This window comes from Dasypus novemcinctus, chromosome 2, assembly GCF_030445035.2.
Source record: "Dasypus novemcinctus isolate mDasNov1 chromosome 2, mDasNov1.1.hap2, whole genome shotgun sequence".
In the NCBI taxonomy this organism is placed as follows: domain Eukaryota; kingdom Metazoa; phylum Chordata; class Mammalia; order Cingulata; family Dasypodidae; genus Dasypus; species Dasypus novemcinctus.
In genome coordinates, this window is record NC_080674.1 from 138,451,966 (window position 1) to 138,479,196 (window position 27,231).

The 27,231-nt window shown below is 36.6% G+C and overlaps 1 protein-coding gene across 7 annotated transcripts in view; it reads right to left on the reverse strand.

The window, feature by feature from the left end:
• Positions 1–27,231, reverse strand: part of RAPGEF6 (Rap guanine nucleotide exchange factor 6) — a 273,773-nt gene that overhangs the window by 77,754 nt on the left and 168,788 nt on the right. For all 7 annotated transcript variants that reach the window (XM_058278054.2, XM_058278041.2, XM_058278050.2 and 4 more), the window contains 8 exons: positions 22,996–23,173; positions 22,584–22,720; positions 19,666–19,824; positions 18,929–19,081; positions 14,727–14,891; positions 12,225–12,332; positions 9,924–10,127; positions 6,250–6,358 (listed from right to left, as the gene is read on the reverse strand). In XM_058278054.2, the coding sequence (XP_058134037.1) occupies positions 6,250–6,358; positions 9,924–10,127; positions 12,225–12,332; positions 14,727–14,891; positions 18,929–19,081; positions 19,666–19,824; positions 22,584–22,720; positions 22,996–23,173 (1,213 nt within the window). The remainder of the gene's footprint in view (positions 1–6,249; positions 6,359–9,923; positions 10,128–12,224; positions 12,333–14,726; positions 14,892–18,928; positions 19,082–19,665; positions 19,825–22,583; positions 22,721–22,995; positions 23,174–27,231) is intronic.

Here is a 27,231-nt window from a genome sequence, read left to right on the forward strand (position 1 = left end):
GCTTCATGGTAAAGTCAGAGTTAGTAGGACTTACCATGGCAGCACCACAACTAGACTAAAATGCTCCATATCCACATATGTTTTATTAATTTTTCTTTAAGATACTCTTTTGTGTTTTGCTTGGGGTTACTGATGCCTGTCTGCATTCTACCTAGGGTAAAGAAGGAGGTATCATCCCCTTTTTGCAGTACCACTTAACTCTTGTCCTCTGCCACACCCAGTCTAGGATTCTACTGGGCAATTGTTTCCTACTATTCAAAATAGGTCATGAGGTTGTAGCTTCTCTGCCTTTCATATTCCTCAGAGGTATTTTTTCTGTCTTCCAGGGTCCATGTTGTTAACCACTACATTATGCTGTCTCTATGTTTTCATAAATAATATCTGATACCAGTTAATTTTTATTATATATACCAGACATAAAAGCTATTAAGGTATTTGATCCTTAAAGAACTCTATGAAATATAACTGGAGGAAATGAGGCTTAGAGAACTAAATAACTTAACCAAGATGGTAGAACAAGCTTCACTTTCATAGTTTTCAAAATCTAAGTCCTAGTTTAACCCAAAATTTGACATTTATAGATACTAGTCCCAACTCCAGGAAATCCACTAACTGTGAAGGCTTACTTATTCTATGCTAAAAGTTATATATATATCAGGAGATTTTCATGAGACAGTTATATACCAGATTTAACACGATGTATTTGAGTCAGAGAGTCTTAAAAGAGGAAAAATACCAAACATGTCAGTTTTCTTTATGACTACGTACAGTTATGAGGAAGAGCCAAAGTGAGAAAAACAAAGCTCACACTTCCTCTCCATAGGCATATGTCTTAAAAAGTCAACTCTTACTTCTCAAATTGGAACCTAACTTAGAATTTTTTTCCCTTCATTGATTCATAAGGACTCTTTCTTAAATTTTCTTCGATAGTTTTCAAGTTTTCAGTTGTTATACTGTTTTTACTATTGCCCTTCTCAAATTTTCAGAGAAAATCCTATGGTATCTAAAGAAATGAATTACAAAAAGTTTACTTAAAAGTTTCAAAAAACCCCAAAATAGGGACAACCAGCAAGATGGCAGTGGAGTAAGGAGCTCATAGAGTCAGCTCCTGCTACAGAACAGTTAGTAATCACCCAGAGCTATCTGGAGCTAGCTAAAGCACCTGTTTGGGGGCTCCAGGAGGCTAGGCTAGAAGAGCACCTTGCAACATCCTTGAAGGAATGAAAGGAGACTGCCCATCTGCAGAGAAGATTTGTAAGTAGAGTGCTCCATGCCACAGAGGTCGGTGCCCATCTTTCACGGGAGGCACAAACCACCTGGGAAGATGTTCTGCAGCTGAAATTGAAAGCTCCACTTCCCAAAAATGGGGGAGGAAGAGACGGTTGGGTACCAACTTCAGCTGCTGATGAGGAAATTAAGCGGGCTAAAGTATAATCCTAAGAACAGCTAAAGTTTGAGCCTGTCAGGTCAGAAAGAGGCTGGAAGCTGCCATTTTAACTCCGCCCCTGGCACGAGGGAAATCGTGGCGGACTGAAAATCACAGTGATGGTAGAGACTGGTTTCTTTCCATCCAGATCAGATAGCAGCTTAGCCCATATCCCAACTGCACCTCTGGCAGGGAGGAAGCTGGGGTGACCTGCACCAGCCTCTCCAGGAAATTACCAGTCAAGCCGCAGAGGCTGGTGCTTATCCTACTTTGGCAATGCAATATGCCCTAGGAGCTATTCTGTGGTTGGAATTGGAAGATCCATTTCCCAAAAGCAGGGGAGGAGGAGATCAGGTTGGCTACGGATTTCAGCTACTGATTAGTAGACTCAGCTGGCTAAGGTATAACCCTAGGAACAGCAGGGTATGAATCTGAACAAGTCAGAAAGAGGCTGGTGGCTGCCATTTTGACTCTGCCGAGTGGAAGCCCAGCTGACCAAAAATCACAGTGACAGTAGGAACCGGTTTCTTTCACCCAGATCAGCCTGCAGCCCTAGGCAAGGCTTCAGTCCAACCTTGGGCAGGGAAGAAGTTGGTGGGCCCTGCACCAGCCTATCCAGGTAACTACAGGTACATTTGGCTGGCACAGACTGAATAATCAGAAGTCTACTGGGGCAACTGCAGTCACCTTGAACCTATACTGCAAAGACTGCTGCCCACACCTGCAGCTCTATCCCTGCCCCAGGAGCAGAGAAAGAGGCATGAAGCTTTATCAGTCTCTCTGGGCAACTATAGTCTAGGTCTGTATGACTTGGCTTACTCCACACAGCAGTGACTCTGTCCCTACCCCTGGCAAAGGAGAAAGTTGGAAGAAGCTTCATCAGTCCCCGGGGCAATGGGGGCAGCTTGAGCCTTCACAGATGATAGCACCAACTATATCCTTGTTCCTACTGCACAACCAGCAAGGGAGAAAGGGCAAGAAATCCCTAAACTAATGAGAAAAACTGCACCCAGAATAAATACTCTAGTAAGCCAGATGCCAAGACACCAACAAAAATTATAATCCACATCAAGAAACAGGAAGATATGGCCCAGTTAAAGGAACAAGATAAGCCTCCAGATGACATAAAGGAATTGAAACAACTAATCATAGATGTTCAAACAAATCTTAATAAATTCAATTAAATGGCTAAAGAGAGTAAGGATATTAAGAAGACATTGGGGGAAATAGATGGCTCAACCAATTGGGCTCTTGTCTACTATATAGGAGGTCCAGGATTTGATGCCCAGAGTTTCCTGGTAAAGGCAAGCTGGCCCAAGCAGCAAGCTAGCCCATGTGGAGTTCTGGCCCATGAGGAGTGCCAGTCCATGTGGCAATGTGGCCCCGCGCAGGAGTGCTGCCCTGCGTGGGAATGCCACCCCGCTTGGAAAAGCCACCTCGCGCAGGAGTGCCAGCCGACCCAGAGAGCTGGTGCAGCAAGATGTTGCAACAAGAGACACAGAGGAGAGAAGATAAGAAGATGTAGCAGAACAGGGAGATGAGGTAGTGCCAGAGAGTAATTGCCTCTCTCCCACTCTGGAAGGTCCCAGGATTGGTTCCTGGAGCTGCCTAATGAGAATATAAGCAGATACAGAAGAACACACAGCAAATGGACACAGAGAGCAGACAACGGGGGGAACGAGAAATAAAAATAAGTTACTGAAAAAAAAAAAAAAGACACTGGATGAGCACAAAGAAGAATTTGAAAGCATACACAGAAAAATAGCAGATACTATGGGAATGTAAGGCACAAGAAATAACATTTAAAAAAACATTGGAATCACATAATAGCAGATTTAAGGAGGCAGAAGAAAGGATTGGTGAGCTTGAAGAAATGGCCTCTGAGAGTGAACATCCAAAAGAACAGATGAAGAAAAGAAGGGAAAAAATTGAACAAAGTCTCAGGGAACTAAATGACAGCAAAAGACGTGCAAATATACACGTCATGGGTGTCCCAGGAGGAGAAGAGAAGCGAAAAGGGGCAGAAGAAATATTTGAAGAATTTATGGTAAAAAATTTCCCAACCCTATTGAAGGACATATATATCCACGTCCAAGAAGCACAGTGTACTCCCATCCATAAAAATCCAAACAGACCAACTCCGAGACACATACTCATCAGAATGTCAAATGTCAAAGACAAAAAGAGAATTCTGAGAACAGCAAGAGAAAAGCAATGTATAACATATAAGGGATACACAATAAGATTAAGCACTGATTTCTCACCAGAAACCATGGACGGAAGACGGCAGTGGTCTGATATATTTAAGATACTACAGGAGAAAAACTTCCAGCCAAGAATCTTATATCTGGCAAGACGGTCTTTCAAAAATGAGCGCTAGATTAGAATATTCACAGATAAACAGAAACGGAAAGAATTTCTAAGCAAGAGACCAGATTTTCAGGAAATACTAAGGAGTGTACGAAAGCCTGAAAAGAAAAGATAAGAGAGGCCTGGAATTGAGTCTAGAAATGACATTTATATCAATAAAAGTAACTAAAAGTGTCAAAAGAGTGGTGAAAATAAAATATGACAGATAAAACTCAAATAGGAATAAATTTAACCAACGATATAAAGCATTTGCATTTAGAAAACTGCAACTCAATGTTAAAAGAAAAAAAAAAAAGGCCTAAATACTGGAAGAACATTCCATGCTCATGGATTGGAAGACTAAATATCATTAAGATGTCAATTCTACTCAAATTGATATACAGCTTTGAGGCAATCCCGACATAAATTCTACCAGCTTTTTTTTTTTAAATTGAAAACATGATTATCAATTTATTTGGAAGGGTAAGGGGTACCGAATAGCCAGAAACATTTTAAAAAGGAAAAGCAACTCTCATCTCAAGACTTGAAATCATATTACCTAGCTATAGTGGTAAAAACAGCAATGATATTGGCATAAAGACAGACAATAGACCAATGCAACAAAATTGATGGTTCAGAAACAGAACTTCACATATATGGTCAAGTGATTTTTGATTAGCCTGTCAAAGCCACACAGCTCGGGGAGAACAGTCCATTCAACAAATGATGCTGAAAGAACTGGATATCCATAGGCAAAAGAAGGAAAGAGGAATCCTATCTCACACCTTATTCAAAAATTAATTAAAAATGAATCAAAAACGTAAAAATAAAAGAACCATAAAGTTTCTAGAAGAAATTATAGAAAAATATCTTCAAGACCTGGTAGTAGGTAGTGAATTCTTAAAGGAGATAAGAGGAGGACTGAGAAGGACTACTGATGCTTAAAGTATGTAGAAGTTTTAATTAGCTTTACTGTAAAAGTGTGGAAATGTATCAAGTGGATGGTAACAAAGTGAGTTAACAGCTAGTTTATAAATGAAGATGTGGCTGAAAATGATAGCCTAGGTATGTAAATGCCAATTGACAGAATGCTAGAGAATAATTTAGAAACCGATTAGCACAGTAAACCAAGAGGTGGATGAGAACTGAGGTTGATGGTACAGATGCAAGAGTGTCCTTTGTGAGCTAGAGCAAATGTACATCACTACTGCCGTGTGGTGGGAATGTGGAGAAGCATGGGAAAAATACAACTGGAATGACCTAAAAACTGTAAGTAGCAGTAATAATATATTATTCTTGCACTATGCCAAAGATCTGTGTTAAAAAGTACAGTATGGAAAATGTGTGCCAAATGTACACTATGGACGTGTTAACAATCAGATGATATTATTTTATCTGTAACAAATGTTCCACCAGTGTGGTATGTTGATAGAGGTGTGTTGCTTGTGAATTCTGTATATGTGCATGATTAATTTCTAAGTTTACAACTTCTGTCATAAAAAATATATTTAAAAAATAATAAAAGGGTGTGTTGGGAGAGAAATACATCAAATGTAAGGTAAGGACTATAATTAGCAGTAAGATTTTGACAATATTCTTTCAAAATTTGTAACAAACGTATCATAACAATGCAAGGTGCTGGTGGAGGGTTGATGTATGGGACCTCCGTATGATGTTATGTGTGTTTGCTTTGTAAATTCACAACTTCTACTATACACTTATTGTTTATGTATGTTTATATATAAAAGATATAATGTTGATAACAATAATAGTGTGGCTTGGAGGAAAAATACTTTGGTTAGTAGTAATATTTTGACAATGCTCTTTAATCATTAATTAAAAAGGTTTAAAAACAATGCAAGGTGTTGGTGGTAGGGTGAGTCATGAGAGTCCTGTATGATGTTATATATGTTTGTTTGTAAGTTCACAACTATTACTATACACTTATTGTTTATGTATGTTTATGTATGAGTGATAGACATCAATAAATTTAAAAAAAGGAAAATAAAAAATATTAAAAAAACCCAAATAGTAAATTCAGTTAAAAGTATAAGCCTCATCCTTGCTTCATTCAAATACAAACATGATACAAACAGTAATCAAAATTTTACACAGAAAAGTAGTAAACATCGTTATTAAAAATATGTAATTCACCATTACATTAAACGTATTTCCATGACACAGCTAATCTGGCATTCATACTATTCAGGTTAGCTTAATGATAAGAAACAGACTGAATTGCATATTAACAGGAGAAAAAGCACCTAATTACAACTTCTAAGTTTCATTCTGTATATCTATAGCACATTAAAGTATATAATAAATACTCAATAGACATTTCATAAATAACTGAATGTAATTATATTTTCAAATAGTTCTGGTAAAAACATATTTACATTTACTATTATAACTTTTACTGTAAGAATTTTCCTCTAAAATCACAAAATAAGCTCATATTTTACAACAAAACTCACCAAAAATGTTAGTCTTTACAGTAAGTGCAAGATGAGTATTATTCCTCAAAATTTCAAGAGCCTTCGCAAATGTAATGTTCTCAAAGTTTTGTCCATTCACTTCCATTATCTTAGGAGAAAAGTATTTGAGAAATGAAATTTAAAACAGAAAGTACAGCAGTTACTTCTACAACCTTAAAAGTTCATGGTAGAAAAATAAAGTGAAATGAATAAAATTCACTCATATCTGAACAATATTATCACTGTAAGAAGTGGAACTAGCATTGCTTTCAGCTTTTTCTCTATATTGTTGCATTATATTCTCTAGTACAAAACATTTTAAAAAATGTTCATCCCCTCTGGGATAACATAGAGGAATTTTTTTTTAAATGTACTGAAGTTTTTACATGAAATAAAAAATTTAATGTCAGATCAGCTCATAAAAAAGATTGCCTATATGTTTATGTACAAATTTTAGTGAAATATTCTTAATGTAAATTTATTTCATATCAAAAAGAGATAATTAATTTAACCACGGTACTTTAGATATATTTAATATCATTTGTTTCCCCTCCTCTTCTCCAACACTGCTTGAATTAGGCAGTCAAAGAGCAACTAGCACAACGAGATGGGTTCTTCTTCCATGTGAACACCACTGATCTTTCATAGCAGAGCTGCCCAAACTTGATTATAACTCAGAATCACATAGGGAAACTATTATTTTAAAAACCTGATTCAAAGGAAAAGGATAAAGATTTGAGTCTATGTACTGAAATGGCTCACTTAGAGTCATGTAAAAATAATGCAAAGAGACCTGCTCCTAACATAACTCAATGAAATTTTAAAAATTCTATGGATGGAGAATAAACAATCTATAAGCATCACTGTGAAAATAAAAACAAAGGTAAATACTAAAGAAAAATAAAGGCTTGTTTGGACTTTTCCTAGGCAATATTAGGATGATGTGACACTTCTGTGGCTTTCTGAGGGAAAAATCAGTGACCAAATAATTTTATTCCCCATTGAAAGCATCATTAATATATTATCAGAGATGTGAGAATATGCAAAGATATAGTATCCACTTGCCCTTTTCAAAAAAAGTATTAAAAGTAGTCTCACAAATTGGGAAATGAACAAAAATAACGGGGAATTTATGGCATAGATAAAATGTAGGTGATTCATAAAATCAGTTAAGGCAGGTGTACATGCTAAAATGATTATTAAACTTAAACATATGAAACTTAATGCAAATGTCAAAAGTATTTGTGAAAGAGAATATAATGTAAAAAATTAATGATTAAAAAATCTAAAATTTCAGATAATTTCAACAACAGTGGGGAGGGTTAAGATTGAAGTTAAAACATGATAAATTTCTTCTCTCGGGAATGAAAGAATTTCATTTATTAGTTATTTTTTCTGTGAAAAATGAAATTCTTAGATGTATTTACAATAAAATATTTGAACAATAAATATACTGGTTCCAGGTCTTAGCTACTAGAGATTCTTAGAGTAGGTTTCAGGTAAGGCCCAGAAATCTTAATTTGAAAAAGCTTCCTTAATAAAAGATAAAAGGAATCATTACTACTTAAAATCAGAGTTTTCAACTACTGACATTTTTAACTACTGACATTTTGGGTGGATAATTCATGTTGTGGGAGTTGTCCTGTGCATTGCAAGATGTTTAACAGTACTCTTGGCCCCTACCCACTAGGTGCCAATAGCAATCCACCAGTTATGATGAAGATTATCTTCAGAAATTGCCAAATGTTCCCAGGAGGGCAAAATTGTCCCCAGTTGGGAAGAACTGCTCTGAAGTATTGAAGCTTTTATAACACGAATACCTTAATAACGAAAAAAAAAAGTATAGCTCAGCTTAAAATAAAACAAAGTCATTCCACATGAATAAATGAACAAACCTTTTAAATGGGAAAAGGAGTTTCCCAAGTGATTCTGATGATCAGTTTGACTTGGGCTATTACCATTTGGTATGCAAAAGAATCATTTAGAGAGTTTTGTAGAAGGATAGATTATAGGACCTTATTCTCCGAGAATGTGATTAATATAATAGGACAGGGGAAGGAGGTCTAAGGATTGCATTTTTAATGTAATAAGGTTATCAGTAGATAACTTTTTTTTTTTTAAGGAAGTACCAGGGATTGAACCTGGGACCTCATACCAAGGAAGCAGGCACTGAACCACTGAGCCGTACCCACTCCCCAGTAGATTATATTTTTAAAAAAGATTTATTTATTTATTTACACCCCTCCCCCCCACTGTTTTGTGCTTGCTGTCTGCTCTGTGTCCATTCTCTCTGTGTTCTTCTGTGTCTGCTTGTCTTGTCTTTAAGTGGCACTGGGAACCGATCCTGGGACATTCCAGAGTGGGAGAGAAGCGCTCTATCTCTTGTGTCACCTTGGCTCCCTGATCTGCTGTGTCTCTTATTGTCTCTTCTCTGTGTCTCTTTTTGCTGTGTCATCTTGATGCACCAGCTCTCCGCGCAGGCCAGCACTCTGCGTGGGCCAGGTCTCCACTCGGGCCAGCTTGCTTTCACCAGGAGGCCCCGGAATTTGAACCCTGGACCTCCTATATGGTAGATGGGAGCCCAATCGCTTGAGCCAAATCTGCCTCACAGTTGATTACATTTTTTTAATCCCTATCCCCCCCTCGCTTGCGGCTTGCTTGCTATCTGCTCTCTGTGTCCATTCACTGTGCATTCCTCTGTGTTTGCTTGTCTCCCTTTGTTGTCTCCCATTTTGCTGTGCCAGCTCTCCGCAGCACACAGCCTAGCTTGCCTTCACAAGGAGGTCTCAGGACACGAACCCAGGGCCTCCCATATGGTATATGGGAGCCCAATCGATTGAGCCACAGCCGCATCCCCCCAGTTGATTACATTTTGAAACACACTGCTCTATGGTTATCTAATAGCCACATGGGAAGACTAAATCACCACTAAATTCATTCTAATATCTCCTGGTCTCTTTGTTCTATTGATGTAATTCTTACTCATGAACTGTTATCATGACCTATGGTAATCTTTGCCCACTTACATTAGAGAGTGCTATGGGGTGGAAGTGCCCCCTCCTTCAAAACCTGCAAGGATGCTAACTCACATATTGAAATAGCTGGAAAGTTCTAAAATTGCCAGCAATACAGTTTCCTAGTCCTTAAAAGATGGGCAGGAACATTCAAAGAAGGTCATGCTGATAGAGCCAAGATCATGCTGTTTCTAGCTGCAGTATATCAAAATTTCCACTCAAAGTAATGGATACATGACAAATGTGTTTTAAAAATCCCCACATAGGGGAGCCCCATGTGTAAGGAGTGCGCCCTGTAAGGAGAGCCGCCCAGTGCGAAAAAATTACAACCTGCCCAGGAATGGCGCTGCACACATGTAGAGCTGATGCAGCAAGATGACGCAACAAAAAGGAGACACGGATTCTGGGTGCCACCGACAAGAACACAGGCGGACACAGAAGAACATGCAGTGAATGGACACAGAGAGCAAATAACTGGGGGCGGGGAAGGGGACAGGAAAAAAAAATAAACCATTTTCAAATACCTCTCTAAAAAGAGTCTCAGAAAAATATTTCCTTAAAATGATCATGCTTACTTGAAGAACTAGCAGATGTGAACAAAACTAGCAGACATATTACTTAGAAGAAGGCTTTTACCCAAGTGGTTGGTTATTTACTTACCTGATCACCACGTTTCAGTCCTGCATCAGCAGCTTTGCTGCCTGGTTCAACTCCCTCCACAAAAATACCAAACCCCTTCTCACTTCCTCCATTAAGGCTGAAATGCAGAGGGGACTCCCGGGAAGCCTTCTGCAACACAATCTGTCTCCATTTTGCCTTTGCAGCACAGGCAATATTTAATAACCGGAGATGACCATTCATTTTCTGTAAAGGAGAAAGAAGGTAAAATGTATATAAAAATGTATATGTCTAGTCCTTTTTGGCACCTAAAGTTTATTAGCTTTAAAGTTACGTTTGAAATATAAAGAGTATAGAACACGTAAGCTGGGCTAAATAAAAGCGGGCCAAGAATAAGATCTCAATATGAGTTTTCTAGTAAGAAAGGATTTTAAAGTGTTATCTACTTTGTAGAGGCATCTCAAAAATTGATTTCTCATTTCCTATACCTTCCACCTTTCCATTACATACTCTACTCCTAGCTTGCTTATTTCCTGGCTGTTCTATAAAATTGGCATCTTTTAAAACCTTTCTTCAAAAATATGAACCACTTTTCCTAATACTTATCTAATACTCAAAGGCACACTCAAGCTTCCCCCTCTTTCAGAAAATCTTCCTGTATTGTTTAAGGTAAACTCAGTAACATTTTAACTTCCAGGTTCAGTTTAAAATAGATTATCCTCAAATAGTATATGTATATATTTCATGTCCATAAGGAGAAGCTTAGGTGTTTTCTGGGCAGGGACAAAGTCTTAGACTTCTTTTGATTCTACACAACACCTTGGAGTGTAAAGTAGAACTCAAGAAATACTGGATGACTGACTGAATGATTATCCTGAAAAAAAATCCCATGACTGCAAGGCAGTTTCCACATCCTATTAATTCCTCGAGTATCTATGTAGTCAACATTGGAAGAGCCAGACAAATGATGGTGGTGAGCTCTATGGCAGGTATGTTTATCAAGACCTCCAGTTTTCATTCATTCTTGTCATTTAGCATAGAGAAGATGTGCTGCTGAGAAGGCTACAGAGACCAAATGGTAAGGAAAAAGGGAACAAATCTGGCAATTTTTCTCTCTTTATTCAACACAATCTACTTCTACTTTCTGGATGGTAATTATATTTCTTGAGCATTTGCTATTGCTAAGAGTCTGTTCTAAAGACATTATATTCACTAGTCATTATAATCTTCATAATTCCAATAAACTAGGGCCTGCTATCCCTACTTTACAAATAAGACCATGTGTCCAAGCATACATATCTAGTAGGTGGTAAAGCTCAGCTCTTAATTCAGTCAATCTGATTCTGTAACCATACTCTTAAATGCTACAAATTATTACTGATTGCTTGGATCAGACATCCTAGCTACAGCCAAAGTTTTACATCTGGCAGGGAGAATAAAACGGATTCATGAATAGCTATTATTAAAGTTAAGAGGGTCTTGAGGGGATTATCTTAGGTGCTGTAAACTAAGGACAGGTGGAATCACATGCAAAAGGGAAACCTAGAAAATCTTAATGTGGATCTGATATATAAGATATGAAATAAAGGTGGCAGAGTTTCAAACAGCAGGATGGGGAGAAAAGACTTACAGTCTCAGAGAATAACGGTCTATGATACTGAGTTGGCAGAGTATAAAATAGTCTGGTTTGGCTAAAATCTAGGGTGCATAGAAAAAGGTTAAAAAGACAAATAATGGACCTGAATATATGTGTGGAATTACTTTCACTGGTAGTAAGGTTTACTGACAAAGAGTAATATTCATCACATTTGCTTTAAAAACAATCTTTTAGCTATACAGGTTGGACTGGGGGTGGGGGGGAAGGGAATAGACAGACTACAATTAGTATTGGTTAGCAGACTATAATAAAAGACCAGGCATAACGAGCCTCTAAACTAGGGAAGGAAAAAAGAAATGGCTGAAAAAGAGATCATAAAGAAATGTATGTATGCTTAACCAGTGGCCCAGGTGACTTCAGTAAGTGACTGGTTATCTTGGCCAGGTAATATAAGGAAAAGAGAGGGAGCCCACATATAACACAAGGGTATATAAGCCTGGATGACCGGGAGAAGAACAAGTTATTAATCTTAAACAGAAACTGGAGATTTGGGAAGAAGTATAATTTTAGGTTTTTGGGTTGGGATGGCAGAGGATGGGCAGAGGTCTAGAATACAGATTTTCAAGTTGCCAGAATACAGATTCAAGCCATAGGAAAACATCAACACTGTTCTGAGTTGATGTTGGGGAGGAAGGTGGGGAATGACTTCCTAAACTCTGAAGAAGATAAATTCTTTTGACCCTTACTGTATCTTCCAGATTTTTTTCAAATTCCTCCAGAAATCGAGTCATAGCAGGATCACCTTCAAAATCATTAAAATGATTATTTACCCATAATAATATGATCCGTGTCACCTGTGGAAACACGCAAGAGGCAGTATACAATTATGAGAGGAACTCCTGCAAAAACAGATCCCAAAAGCATGTCCAAAATTGAGAGGGAACTGAGACTGATGGCTAATCCTACTACCCCTCTCCTGCACACAACAAGGTTAATTTTAAAGAAAAATGACTTAGTTTGAGCCTTTGCTTCTTAGGTAAACAAGTAATAGAGTCAAAGTTCTGTCACTCAGTGAGAAAACGTAAGTGTGTGTACTAATATTTAAGAAGTGTTATACATGGAATGCATATTACAGAGATTGTCTTAAAATGCATGCCTCTAAAGGGCAAGGAATCATCAAAAGTGTTCATATAGATGACAGCATGTTTAACCAAATTATTACAAAAACAAATCTGAAATTTCCTTTATTATAAGCAGTGTGAATTTCCAAAGTAGTGAACTGATTTGTTCACTTTGTCCCACAGATTTAGAGAAAAGTCAAAAATTAACAAATGGAAGTTGGTTGACTAGTGTGCCAAACTGAGGATCTAAGTAATCACATTTTTAAAAATTGTGTTAAAATACACGTAATATATAATTCACCATTTTAAACAGTACAATTCAGTGGCACTTAGTAAATCCACAATGTTGTACAACCATCACCATTCTCTAATTCTAGAACATTTTCATCTTTCCACAAGGAAAATCTGTATCCATTAAACACTCTTCATTCCCTCCCTCCCTCCAGTCCCTGACAAATCACTAATCTGCTTTTCTGTCTCTGTATATTTGCCTACTCTGGGTCCTTCATATAAACAGAACCATACAGTAAGTGCCTGGCTTCTTTCACTTGGCAAAATGTTTTCAAGGTTCATCCATGTTGTAGCATAAATCAGTATGTCATTTCTTTTAATGGCTGAATAATATCCCATTGTATGGCTATACACTTTGTTTATCCATTCATCACCTGACAAACATTTGGTTGTTTCTACCTTTTGGCAGAAAAGTGCTGTTACGAACATTCACTTACAAAATTTTGTGTTTACATCTGTTTTTAATTCACTTAGGAGTGGAAATGCTGGGTCATATGGTAATTCTATACTTAACTTATTTAGGAACTGCCAGACTGTTTTCCACAGTGACTACACTATTTCACATTCCAACTAGCAATGCATGATGATTTCAATTTCTCCACATATTCATCAACACTTATTTTATGTTTTTCTTGTTGTTGTTGTTGGTTTGTTTTTTAATGGTCACCCAATCAGGTGTGAAATGGTATCTCATAGTCTTCTAAGAGTTTTAGTCATATTTAGGGCTCTGATCCATTTTGAGCTATTTTTTATATTTGGTGAGGTAAGTTCTAATTTCATTTTTTGCATATGGATATCCAGTTGTCCCTAAATAATATTTAAGTTCATTACCTAGCATGCCTTTACTTCCCCCACGAACTAAATAACTATACTTAATTCCAAAAAAGGGGAGGGCAAGTCATGTTTCAGACACTTTAGTCTCCTAAATAACAGAATTCCATAGTCCACCTGAGCCCAGTTTATTTCCTTTAAAATATAACTCAGAAAGAGATAGCAGGCAATTATGGCCCTATTTTTTTTTCCCTTAAAATAACTTACTTCCCACCAATTTGCTGAGTTATTACCAATCTTTCTATTAAATGTATAATACATATATATACATCCCATGAAATAAAGTAAGGTGATCTGTGTAAAAGAGCAAACATTCCATACAAAAAAAAAAATTACTCAAAGGTTGATTTAAATCAGTTACAGTAAGATACATTAAGCCCTGACAAACTGTTTTCTAATGATTATAAAGTCTGTAACTCAGAAAACTCAGGACCTTTCTATTATGAATCATGAAAACAATCTAAGTCCCACTGAAAAAAATTTATTATGTGAATATTCTTTTTCAAATTATTAATCAACTTTAAAATATTTTACTGAACTCCTCCAGGCATAATTCAATTTTTTTTTAGTGAAGTTATATAATCTTCTTGTGAAGCTAACATGTTTCCTGAATTTATACCTATACCACAACTTTCATTTCAGTTTTTGCTTATTGAGACTCATGTCTACTTTTAACATGCTATTATGTCATAAAAGTAACTAAGTACAGATATACTATGCTATACTATACTATATATACCATACACACACTATAGATACCATATGCCATACTATCCTGACTCATTAATTTTTTTTTTTTAAGGAGGTACTGAGGATTGAAAGCAGGACCGCATAAATGGGAAGAAGGCACTGAATCACTTGAGCTACACCTGTTCCCATAACTCGTTAATTTTATGTGAACTGAATCTTGTTATCAAAACAAACATTTAATTTACTAACTGCAAAAGATTTTATGAATAAAATTTAAATGTTAAAAATCACTTTCATGCCCTTTATAAAACCAACCTTATCCCTCAAGCTGTCAATGTTAAACCATTCCAATAGTTTGATCCCAACGTCCAAAGGACTTTCAAGAAATGTCCTATAAGTTAACAGGAAATCTTCTATATAAGTGGGGTCCACAATAGAATGTTCCTCTATTAAATGCATAATGAGACGTTCAGGTGTTCCCTAAAAATCAAGGATAGAAAGTATTAGAAAATAAACAAACAGCTCAGGAATCAATGAAGTCCTGTTGATAATGACCCTTACATAACTCCTCAAATTAGAGTGTAACTTTAAGCCCTTATCAATGGAAGAAGGTGGTCTCCCTAGATTGTAATCCACAGCACTCGGAGGTTTGGAGAAAGAAAAGGCAGGAGTAAATATATACAGCATTTAATCATTTATAACTGTTTTCAATAACATCTCATTACAGTAGGGCTTTTGAATTTCACTGATATTACCCTCAGTGGTACTATCATTTCTGCTGCATTGGGGGCACATAATGACTTTAAACAAATAAACAAACATAAAAAAAAGGCTTTCCTCTAAAATTTAATCCAGTGCGCAAACTCTCTTCTGCCTCAAGCTGTAGGAACCACACACCAAGTTCATAATAGCCTGTTTTATTTTTGTTGCTAGTTCCTGGAACAGAAGTTTCCTCTTCTGGTTTCCCCATGCTAGTTCCATTATCTTGAGAGGAATCAAAGTTCTTACAGTTTTTACATTAATGCAGAGTTTGAATTGTGTGCTTGTCTTCAAATTTATGAAAAAGAATGTAAACGAAGCATATCCCTACTATTCCTCTCTGAGTTTCTGAACCAGTATTAAAACTTATGTACATTAAAAAATATGCAGTGGCATATTAACCACTGCAGCCTTTCCAAAAGTATGTATATAGAATAAAATATAGAAATAAACCAAATATTAAGCCTGACAGAAGACCATCTCTCATCCATAGCCCTAGATTTCAAAGGATTTGTCCAAACAGCCTTATTGTTCAGAAAAACTAGGTAAAAAGATTTATTAGGGAAGCAGACTTGGCCCAATGGATAGGGCATCTGCCTACCATATGGGAGGTCTATGGTTCAAAACTTGGACCTCCTTAACCCGCGTGGAGCTGGCCCATGTGCAGTGTTGATGTGTGCAAGGAGTGCTGTGCCACGCAGGGGTATCCCCTGTGTAGGGGAGCCCCACGCGCAAGTAGTGTGCCCCATAAGGAGAGCCGCCCAGTGCCAAAGAAAGTGCAGCCTGCCCAAGAATGGCGCTGCACACACCGAGAGCTGACACAACAAGATGACGCAACAAAAAGAAACATAGATTCCTAGTGCCTCTGATAAGGAAAGAAGCAGTCAAAGAAGAACATACAGCGAATGGACAGAGAGAGCAGACAACTGGTGGGGGTGGGGAGATAAATAAAAAATAAATCTTAAAAAAAAAAAAAGATACATTAATGCTAAGAGTATTCTTATCAAAGTATTTTTTTAAAAGGTACCTTCTGCTAAAAAGATGTGTAAATCTTTTTTCTAGAATGATGTCAGAGATAAGTTTACTTAAGTAGCCTACTTAACAGACAAGTAGACTACAGGTCATTCCTATTTTTCTCCTACCATCCAAAATACTCTAAGCCTAAGGGTTTATTATTCAGGCTAATCAGAGTATGGGGTAAATCTGATTCTCAGATCATTTATAGTTAAGTCAGGGCTAGGAAGTGATTAACATGTTAAAGAGAGGCCACTAGTGTGATTGACTAAATCACTGAAGTATGGTCTCAGTTGAAACTAGACTATACAGCCAAAATTTTATTTCAAGATGAGCCCCATACTCATACAGAGGCATGTCAGCTATGTGCTCACTAGCAGCAAGCACATGGGATACTGGGAGGTAGGGGGAACTGAGGTGGCAGGTGGAGGAGATGGCCACAATGGCATGGTAGTGGTTGGCTACAATGAGAAAATAAGTAAATATATTGGTCATAATAAGAGCCACTGTTGGAGAAGGTATTTGCAAACATGGAATGGAAAACGCTTAAGAAAAACCCTGTGGTATAGGACTGAAATTGGAAATTCTGGTATGAATTCATGATTGTTTAATACAGATAAATAAACAGTTATATATATGTTTATACTTCGGTCGATGAGAGGGTCTATGAGCAATAATACCTCAGTAACAATTAGTATACTAATTGCCTAGATGTTCCTCAACCAAAAGGAACTATGGCTTTCTGGAGAAATGGCTGATTCTAGGGTTGGAGCAGGAAAAGCACAAATGAACCTGGAACATCTTGTTTTGAGGAAATACTCAAAGAATGTTGGGGACATGTCAAAAGTATAGAGGAGCCAGATTGAGGAGGGTTCCACTGACCAAACCTGGAATAATTTGGGCATCGAAATAATACTATATCCATTTATATCCATACTGATATAAATGAATTAATGGGTAAGAAAATTAAGTGCTTCCTTCCAGTAGAATGACAATAATGTAGATGAAATAACTGAAACAGAAATTACCATTTGAGGCAGGAGTGGTCAGTGGAAATAAAAGTCTGGTGAAGAAAGGTCTGCAGGATAATGGCATGATCCAGATCATCTCAACACTAAATACTTAGCAATTTCAAGGGAGAAATGGTGATTTCACAGTGTAGAAGCCTGGCAGACAGATTCCAACATGACCAGGTGATCAAGATTAACTTCTACAGTGGTGGGGATAGGTCAACAAGTGTGACTCCTGATGCTAGGCATGGAGAAGGGGGCAGCATCATTTCTGTAAAATTTCAGCAAGGAAAGACTGACTTTAGTCTGGCCACGAGGAAACAATGGACTATAAGGTCTGTATTCTTTAAAACATCTGAGAATATAAACAGGGAAAGACTGAGGAATTGTTTTAGACTGGAGGAGACAACTAAATGCAACCTGAATTGCTGTGACAGTTGGTGAAATCTGAATGGGGTCTGTGAACTGCATGGTGGTGTGTTTTTCCTAACTTGAAGGGTTCTATGGTGTTTTTATACAGGACAGTGTCTTGTTTCTAAAAAATACACTCTGGAATATTTAGGAGTGATGAGACATTGTGCTTGTAGCTTTCTCTCAAATGGTACAAAAAGATTGTTAAATGCTAACAGCTGGAGTATCTTGTGAGAGAGTTCTTAGAATTGTTCTTGCAATTTTTCCCTAAGTCTGAAATTATATAAATGTAAGTTATTTAAAAACATGAGCCCCTATAAAAATATAAAATGAGTTAAAATGAAAAAATATATGCCTACAACTCTCCCTATGCTCATCTTTTCTATATACAAAGCTTATTCTTATCAGTTTAGGAAAAGAAAGAGAAAGCTCCAAGGAATAGCCTGAGCCCTATGGAGGAATGGATCTGATCTAAGACTCAGATCATTCCCTTGAGTTATTATTAAATTGCTGCATTTGTAATTAATACTGACATTAATTATTACATATATTATTTTGGGACCAGGACAAGCTTGAAAAGAGAAACAGTCAGCGTATCTATTTTTTCTCTTTTAATTATAATTGCCCTATTTCACATCTAGAATTTTTTTTAAGGAGGTACCTGGAATTGAATCTAGGACCCCATACATGGGAAGCAGGTGCTCAACCCCTGAGCTACACCTGCTACCCCATCCAAAGGTTTTTGAAGAGGCAAGAGGGGAGAAGAGGGGAAGGGAGGGAGTTAGAGAGGAGAAATGGGATGAAAATTAAGATTCAGATTCTACAATGTGCTATGGCTTTTGACTGGCCTCATTTAATCTTAAAAAAACCTGTTTTATCACCCCTATTTTCAAATAAGGAAAGTGAGGTTCAGATAAGCCATTTCAAGTTCACAGAAATCCAGCAATCATTGTGCACCTTCACCTAGGATTCATTATGTTTTTATGGTTGGGCTCTATTTCTCTTTTGTTTCTAAACATTCCCATCTTTGATGAAATTAACTCCCATTATAAATAGATCATAAAATAGATTTATAAAGGAAAACTTTAAGCAGTGTATTCTAAAATAATACTTTACCATACTGATACCAAATGGCAGTAAGTTATACTTCTTCGTTAAAATGTGTAAAAATCAACTTAGTAAAAGAGCCAACACATTTGTTTAACTTAGATACCAATACTTTAGTGAATTATCTTGCACTATTAAACAGTGCTTTAAATTCTTTTAAGCAAAATGAAAGCTTTACTTTATCAGTGGCTAGACTAGTAAGTAAAAAACACCCACCTTGATTACAATGTGTCCTTTCCTGGTTCCACTTCGGTCTAGTTCTCGGTGCTCATGCACCATAACAATTTCTCCCTCTTCCTCAACTTTATGGGTATTTTTTTCCACATGATTTAAAATTCTCCAATAGTCCTGTTGAGCTATGCAGACAAACTGTCCAAGAACAACATGGGGACAATTAATGAACCTGTAGTACATAAATATATCACCGTGCACCAAGGAAGAGCACAATGGTAAAAAATCAAGTGGCATCAGTTCTTTTTCATTTAGTCCTTAACAAAAAACCAGGTGAAATAAATAATTCATGCACAAAGAGACCAAAGAAGTCAAATCCGTTTTGAATTCTACTGAAAAAGGAGAAGTAAACATCTACTTCTCTCAAAACCGACCATATTCAAAGAACACACAAAGCAGGAATTAAGTTAGAAACAAACAACTAAGAAGTTCCTATTTCTTTCCTTTATTATTCTTTTTTTTTTTTTTAAAGGACTGTGCTGGCTAATATCAGACAGAAACATAACAAACCAACATTTATTTCATATATTCCTTTATAAATTTTATAGTTTACTTAATTACACCAATTTTTTGGCAGATATAAAATCTAGTTTCATTCATAACTGTGAGTTTTTGAAACTCCCAATTCTGAAAAAAAGTTTTATTTTGAGAAAGAAAAAAAAGTCTCAGCCATTTAAAACCAATGACCAAACAAAAGCACTTGACCAAAGAGATAAGCTTACCTGACAATCATCTACTTTAGTCCTGACAACTCCATGCATGTATTGCTTATCCAAAGTGGGAGTAATTCCAAAACTATTTCCCATAAAGAGATTTTCAATTTTTCCATCTGGATAACTGATTTCTACAGTGCCGTTTAAAATAACATACCATGAGTCAAGCTATAGAGGAAAACAAAGGATTTAAGATTCTTTTAAAAAAGACAGTTATGTATTAATGCTGAAAAACGGACCTACCAATATATATTACTTGTATAAACTAAAAAAAGAAAAAGGAGAATGTGATGGTATTACTATACTGTCAGTAACATACTATGCCTTATCTGTTCAAACCATCAAGGTTTATTTAACTCTTTTTATTGTAGTCACAAAATGAAGTCAGGGATTTTCATAATTGACCAAATACTCTTAGGCAAATAGTAAAATGGTTTCAAAGTACATACTCTGAAATTTCAGTCCAGCCCCTCTCACTAACTAGCTGAGTGACCTTCGCCAAGTTATTTAACCTCTAAATTTCCTTATCACTAAAATGGGATAACAGTACCTACCATAGGATTTTTGCGTTATTTAAATGAGTTAATATATATTAAGTACTTAGAATAGTGTCTGGGACATAGCAAGCACAACAAAAAGATAGCCAGTGATAAATTCAGAAAAGTTAGTAAAAGCCTGAATTTTACGGTATATCAAACAAAACATTCAAAAGTTCCCTAATCTTAAGGAAACATTGGCTCTATTTATATTTAATGCTCCTAGGAGGTATACTCTTTTAGTATACAATTCCATTTATTAGCCAAACTTTAAACAGTTTTAAAATGATTTAAAGGAAATATGAATCGTCAGTTCTGAAGAGTAATCAATGGTGACTAGAAATATTTTTTCAAAAATGCACTTCTTAAAACTACAAATATGAAATATAGCCTTATGGACCTTGTGGACTGCATAGATTAACCAAGGATAGGGATATTTGTTTGGTTTTCCTCAGTAGTATCTCTGTGCCTAGAACAGTACCCGGTACAAAGGAGGCACTCAATAAATCTGACAGAACCATGGAAAATTAAAGAGAATTTGTAGGAAAGGAAAGAAAAGTTACTCAAATTTCCACTGTCTTCACAGCTGTTGAACAAGTTCGGTATATTACTCTCCTTTGTACATATTCTTTATATTGTTGAAATATTTAAATTATGTGGTCTTCTTAAAAAATTTATTACTATATTCATTTGTTCATCAAATATATATATATTTTTAGCATAGCCTATGTTCCAGATGTTTCTAGGATGTGGACAAAAGGCATTAAATAAAGCTAGAGACAAGATTCCTTCCTTCAAAATTTGAAAACAATTTGAATATCTGTATATTATATCTGGTAGCTGTATAGTAATTTATTCACTACTGACCACTGGATTTATATTTTGGTCATTTCCAATTTTCACTATTATAAATATAGAGCAATGAGCATCTTTTGACATAATTTCTTGAGTTTTATATTATGACCTCAGGACAGATATACATAAACAGAATAGGTTAGAAACTAATACTTTGAGACCCATGTTAAGAATTTCTAACAGACTTTTCAGAAATGCTGTACCAATTTATATTCCTACTTAGCAGTTTATAAGAATATTAATTTACTGACATCTCGGTAATAATCTTGACCAATTAGATAAGTAGAATAAATAGTGAAGGACTTTCTAACAGCAGTTAGGAAATATAAGGATACTTTTCAATCCCTCTGCATCCTCCCTCTATTCAGCTACACAAGTTGATATCCAAGTATTTTTGAACATAGAATTATCACATTAATGCCTCAACTGACAGCAGTTCACTACGAGGTATTGGCTCCAACACATACTCCTCAGTTTTTTTCTTTTCAGTGTGTAATATAAAAAAGGAATAGGGAGAGTAAATACTTGATAAACATTTAAAACAATGATAATGATATAAATACTTGAACAGAATGAGAAGAATTTTTTTAAAAAACCTTCTAATAAGCTACTTTGAGAAGTACAAATAGATTTTTTTTCAATGAATATTATTTATTGAGTATGTATTCTGTACATAGTCCATTATGAGGAAATCAAAATTAAAGAAAATCAAAGCAAAAATAAATACATAAATAATAATTTTTTCTCTTCAGAAATCCTAACATGAATCAGCATTCACTTCAAAAATTATATAGGTTTCAAAAGTCAGGATTTATACAAGTTTATTGAAAGTAAAATACTCTAAAAATAATTTTCCATATTAAAAACAGTGACGCAGAAGGACAAATATTGTATGCCTTTGCTATTATGAACTAAATATAATGAGCAAACCCATGGAGTTAACAGCTAGAAAAGTCATCAGAGAACAGAATGGTTCGGAAAGTTGAGGTTCAATCTATGCAGAACTGGTAAAAAGTTGTTTGAAAATGCTTGGAAATGAATAGAAATGGTGAAAGCACACCACAGGATTTGTAATTAGTGCTAACATATGGGTATGATAGTGGTTTATTTCTCATTGTTTTTTTCTTTTTGAAGAAAATGCTTCTAATATTTATTGAAGTGATCAATGCACAACTCTATGATTATACCAAATACCACTGAGTGTACACTTTAGATAAACTGTATGGTTTATGAAAAAAAAATAATAGGGAGCGTTGGGGGGAAAATACACCAAATGTAAGATATGGACTATAGTTAGTAGTAGTACTTTGATGATGCTCTTTCATGATTTGAAACAAATGTTTCATAGCAATGGAAGGTAGTCATGGTGGGATGATGTATGCGAGCCCTGTATGACGTTATACATGTTTATTTTGTAAGTTCACAACTTTTACTATACACTTATTGTTTATGTAAGTTCATATATGAATATTTCAACAAAATTTTTTAAAATTAAAAAAAAAATTATAACTTTTCTGGTTGTTATTGTTAACCTACCTCTTCCCCATCTTCAAGAATAATAGCTCCAGCCTGCTCTACAACTTCAAAAATCATCACTGAGCAGAGTTCTCTTCTTACAGACATGGTCATGTTTGCAAAGGCAGGGAGCTGATGCATAAACTCCAGTAATTGTTCTAAAACAAACAAAAACAGAAATTCTAGAATAAAGACAATCAAGGAATATAAATATACAAAAGACTCAGAACTCAATGCCTAATTTCCAATCAACTTATGAATTTATGCTAATGTGAAACCAAGGTGCAATGTAACAGTTGTGTGTGGTATTACATAGCAGTTCTGGTAAACTAAGATAGCCACTAAGATTTGGGGTAATTTGTTATGTAGCAAAAGATAACTAATAGATAAATTAAGCTATTAAATCCTTACTGTGAACAGATATATTTCTTACCAATGTCATCATCAGTTTTGTCTGCAGGTTCTTTTTCAAGACACTCTCGAACAAGATCTCGCCCCTGTAATGGATCTGTTCGATCAATCTCTTCATCTTCCTCTTCTTCATCCTCAGAATCAACAGGTCCTTCTGGAAGACGTGTCAAGTCGACATCTCCTACCTCACTCTCTGTGGCCTAGAAAAAGAATCTTGATCACTTAATAATTTCATGTTATACAAATTCTATTTGTCATTGTCTGAATTAATCAAAACTAACTCTTCACTATCAAATATTGTATAGAATTAGGCAATGTTGTATCAAAAATACATCAAACAGTACGTACTTATAAAAGTTTTTTCCTATCTAAAATGCAGGTTCATCATTCTACAGTGAGACATGTAGGTGATAAATGTGAGCTGTTAGGTATAAAATGGTCAGGAGACTCAAACATCACTAAATCTATTAATACCTATATTCCAACAAACATATTTCATAAAAGTAAAAAATTTACTAAATCATGACGTGCAAGAAACAGAAAGTTTTTCAACAATGTAACAATCATTTTTATGAGACTCTATTAATACCTGTTGCGTGTTGTGAATATAGAGGATTAGAGTCTGGCAGGGTAGGTAATCATGTAAAATTTAAGAAGTATATAAAGGGTAAAGTACTGAAAAGGGCTAAAATAGACCTAACCTAGTGGTTCAAATACATACTGATCACTTACTGATACCTTATTGTTAGATGTAATAGTATGCAAAGAAGAGATGAGATTATTCCATCCAATTTTTAAAATGAACTTTTACTTACAACCATAGTGTTACAACTGGGTTAGTCTTAGGTACTTGTAAAGTAATTAGCAGATTAAAAAAATTGTAAATCAAAATGTTAGTCATAGAAAATAATAAGGATGTCCTTTAGAAAATAAGATGATTCTAAAGTGGGTTATTAGACAATATTTTGAAATATCACAATCACTTGATTTTTATTGTAAATCAGAAAGCATAAATATTAAAAGAGTTACCAACTCTGTTTGCTAAACTGGCAGAATGTGAATGCAGAAGAGCCTATTACCACATGGAAAAGCCTTTCCGTGATAGGAGGAAATGGAATCAAAAGGCTGAGAAAGGGGACCGGAAAATAGAGGAGACACTGAGCAAGAGAGTAGACATAAAGATAGCTAAGAGTCAGACAGAAAGACACAGACAATATAATGCAAACAGGGCAGTATATATAGAGAAAGCATAGCATATGCAACAGAGAGCACAAATGACAAAGTGTCACACACAGAGAGAGGGAGGGAGAGCAAATCAGTTACTGAGACTCAAAGAACGAGAGAGACGCAGATATACTCACAGGTATCCAGGTTCCCTGAAGTCAGAGTTTCCTCTGCTTTTTCTGGGGCACTTTTTGGTTTGTGCTAATTCCAGTTAGGGCTGTGATATATGCAACTTAAGGAGTTCTGAATAATTTTGCAAGACCATATTTTATATATTTCCTTTGGATTCCGGTGCAGCTTTTAATAAAAGTTGGTTAACAATCCAGATTAAATGGCTCAATTAGAGATTTTTAAGATTAGATTACCTATTAAAAATCATATAGGGGAAGCAGATGTGGCTCAAGTGATAAGGCCTCCGCCTACCATTTGGGAGGACTGGAGTTTGATCTCTGGGGCTCCTGGTGAAAAGGAAGAGAAAGTGTGCCTGCACAGTGAGCCAGTGCCTGCACAGAGAGCCGAGTGCCCATGAGGTGAGCTGAGTGCCCATGTGGGTGCATGTGTGGTGAGCCAAGTGCCCATGCAAGTGAGTCATGCAGCAAGATGACACCAAGAAAAGAGAGATGAAGGGGAGAGTCAAGGTGAAGTAAAGCAGAGACCAGGAACTGAGGTGGCACAATTGACAGGGAATTTCTCTCCATATCAGAGATCCCCAGGATTGAATCCCAGTGAACCCTAGAGGAAAAAGATGAGAAGACGAAAAGAGAAATAGATACAGAAGATCACACAGTGAATGGACACAGACAGCAAAACAGCAGGGCGGGGGAGGGAGAGGGGTAGGAAAGAAAAAAGTTATTAAAAAAAAAACAAACAAAAAAGAAAAAAAAATTGTCATATAGGGGCAATCCTGCCTCATGACCTGTATGCTCTCCTGAATTTTCTGGCTGTAGAACTTTAGGGTTTAGGTGGAACACATTTCTGAATATATATTCTTTAGAGCCACAAACTTGCAAACAAATTACCCCTTTCAAAGACAAGTAGTGTTTTAAAAAAAAAGATTTATTTATTTCTTTCTCTCCCTTCCCCGCCCCCTTCCTAATTGTCTGCTCTCTGTGTCCATTCACTGTGTGCTCTTCTGTGACTGCTTCTATCCTTATCAGAGGCACTGGGAACCCGTGTTTCTTTTTGTTACGTGATCTTGTTTTGTCAGCTCTCCGTGTGTGCAGCGCCATTCTTGGGCAGGCTGTACTTTCTTTGGCGCTGGGCAGCTCTCCTTACGGGGCGCACTCCTTGTGCGTGGGGCTCCCCTTTGCAGGGGACACCCCTGCATGGCATGGCACTCCTTGTGCACATCAGCACTGTGCATGGGCCAGCTCCACACGGGTCAAGAAGGCCCAGGGTTTGAACCGGGGACCTCCCATGTGGTAGGCAGATGCCCTATCCACTGGGTCAAGTCTGCTTCTTTTTTTTTTTTAAGTAGTTTTAATTTACATATGTACACATTTAAATATTTGACGTTTTCCTCAAAGTCTAATTTTATTTACAAACACTAATTTTCATCTACAGATCTATAAAAACACTAAATCGATGTTTCCTACACAAGCGAATTTTTCAGAATATAGATGTTCATCCCTACAACAACCCAAATCTTTTCCATTTTATTAATTTTAAAAGAAGATCTACCTTTTTAACCTGGATCTTAACCACCCTGTCCACACTGTCCTCACTTCAATCTCAGGATTTCACCACTGACTAAGACTATTCTAATCTTTTCTCCTTTTTACTCTTTGGATTATGTCTGATAAAAAGATGGATGGTTCACAAAATAAAAGGCAAGATACAATCCAGTAATGGTGATCATTGGGAAGGCTTACTATTACCTGCATGAGAAGGGAAGACATTAAGAGCATAGTTCTTTAGGAAGAATGGAGATCATGGGTTGGGATTGGAAGAAGGTAACTATTTAAAGGACTGTTCTAGGGACCTTTCAAGAACTGTAAAGAAAGATATAGTAGGGAAGCGGACGTGGCCCAGTGGTTAGGGTGTTCGTCTACCACATGGGAGATCCGTGGTTCAAATCCCGGGCCTCCTTGACCCGTGTAGAGCTGACCCATGCTCAGTGCTGATGTGCGCAAGGAGTGCCGTGCCACGCAGGGGTGTCCCCCGCAAAGGGGAGCCCCACGCGCAAGAAGTGCACCCCATAAGGAGAGCCCCCAGCGTGAAAGAAAGTGCAGCGTGCTCAGGAATGGCACCGCCCACACGGTGAGCTGACACAGCAAGATGACGCAACAAAAAGAAACACAGATTCGCGTGCAGCTGACAACAACAGAAGTGGACAAAGAAGATGCAGCAAACAGACACAGAGAACAGACAACCAGGGTGGGGAGAGGGAGGGGAGAGAAATAAATAAATCTTTAATAAAAAAAGAAAGATATAGTATATCTTTACAACTGCCTCCTTACACTTGTACCTTTTTCAAAGTAGGATAAAAAGAAAAATGTAAATAAAACGAAGAGGATATACCAGATAGTTATCTTTTGCTAGGATAAGATGGCAAAATTTAAAAAAATTAAGAAAAATAAATAAGAAAGATTGACAAAAACAAGCTAGAAAATTAAAAAGGATGTTTTATTGAAAGAAAAAGATATGTAGAGTCTAAAGTCTAATACCTTGACTTAACAAAGCAAGCCAGGCCCTTAAGCAAAGAAAGGTAGATTGAAAATCACTACATGACAGTTCTAAGGATGCAGTTCCTGGGCAGAATGCTTAAATCACTGATAACTACAAAGGAATTAAAAAATATAGCATCCAGGTAAGCAGGTGTGGCTCAATGAGCTGGGTTCCTGTCTACCGTATGGGAGGACCTGGGTTTGCGTCCCAGGGCCTCCTTGTAAAGGCAGGCTCGCTGGTACGCTGTGGAGAGCTGCCCAGCCTGCAAGCGCTGTGGAGTGCTGCCCAGCCTGCAAGCACCACAGAGAACCTACTTAGCAAGGTGATGCAACAAAAAGCGAGACAAGCAAAAAACACAGAAGAGTGC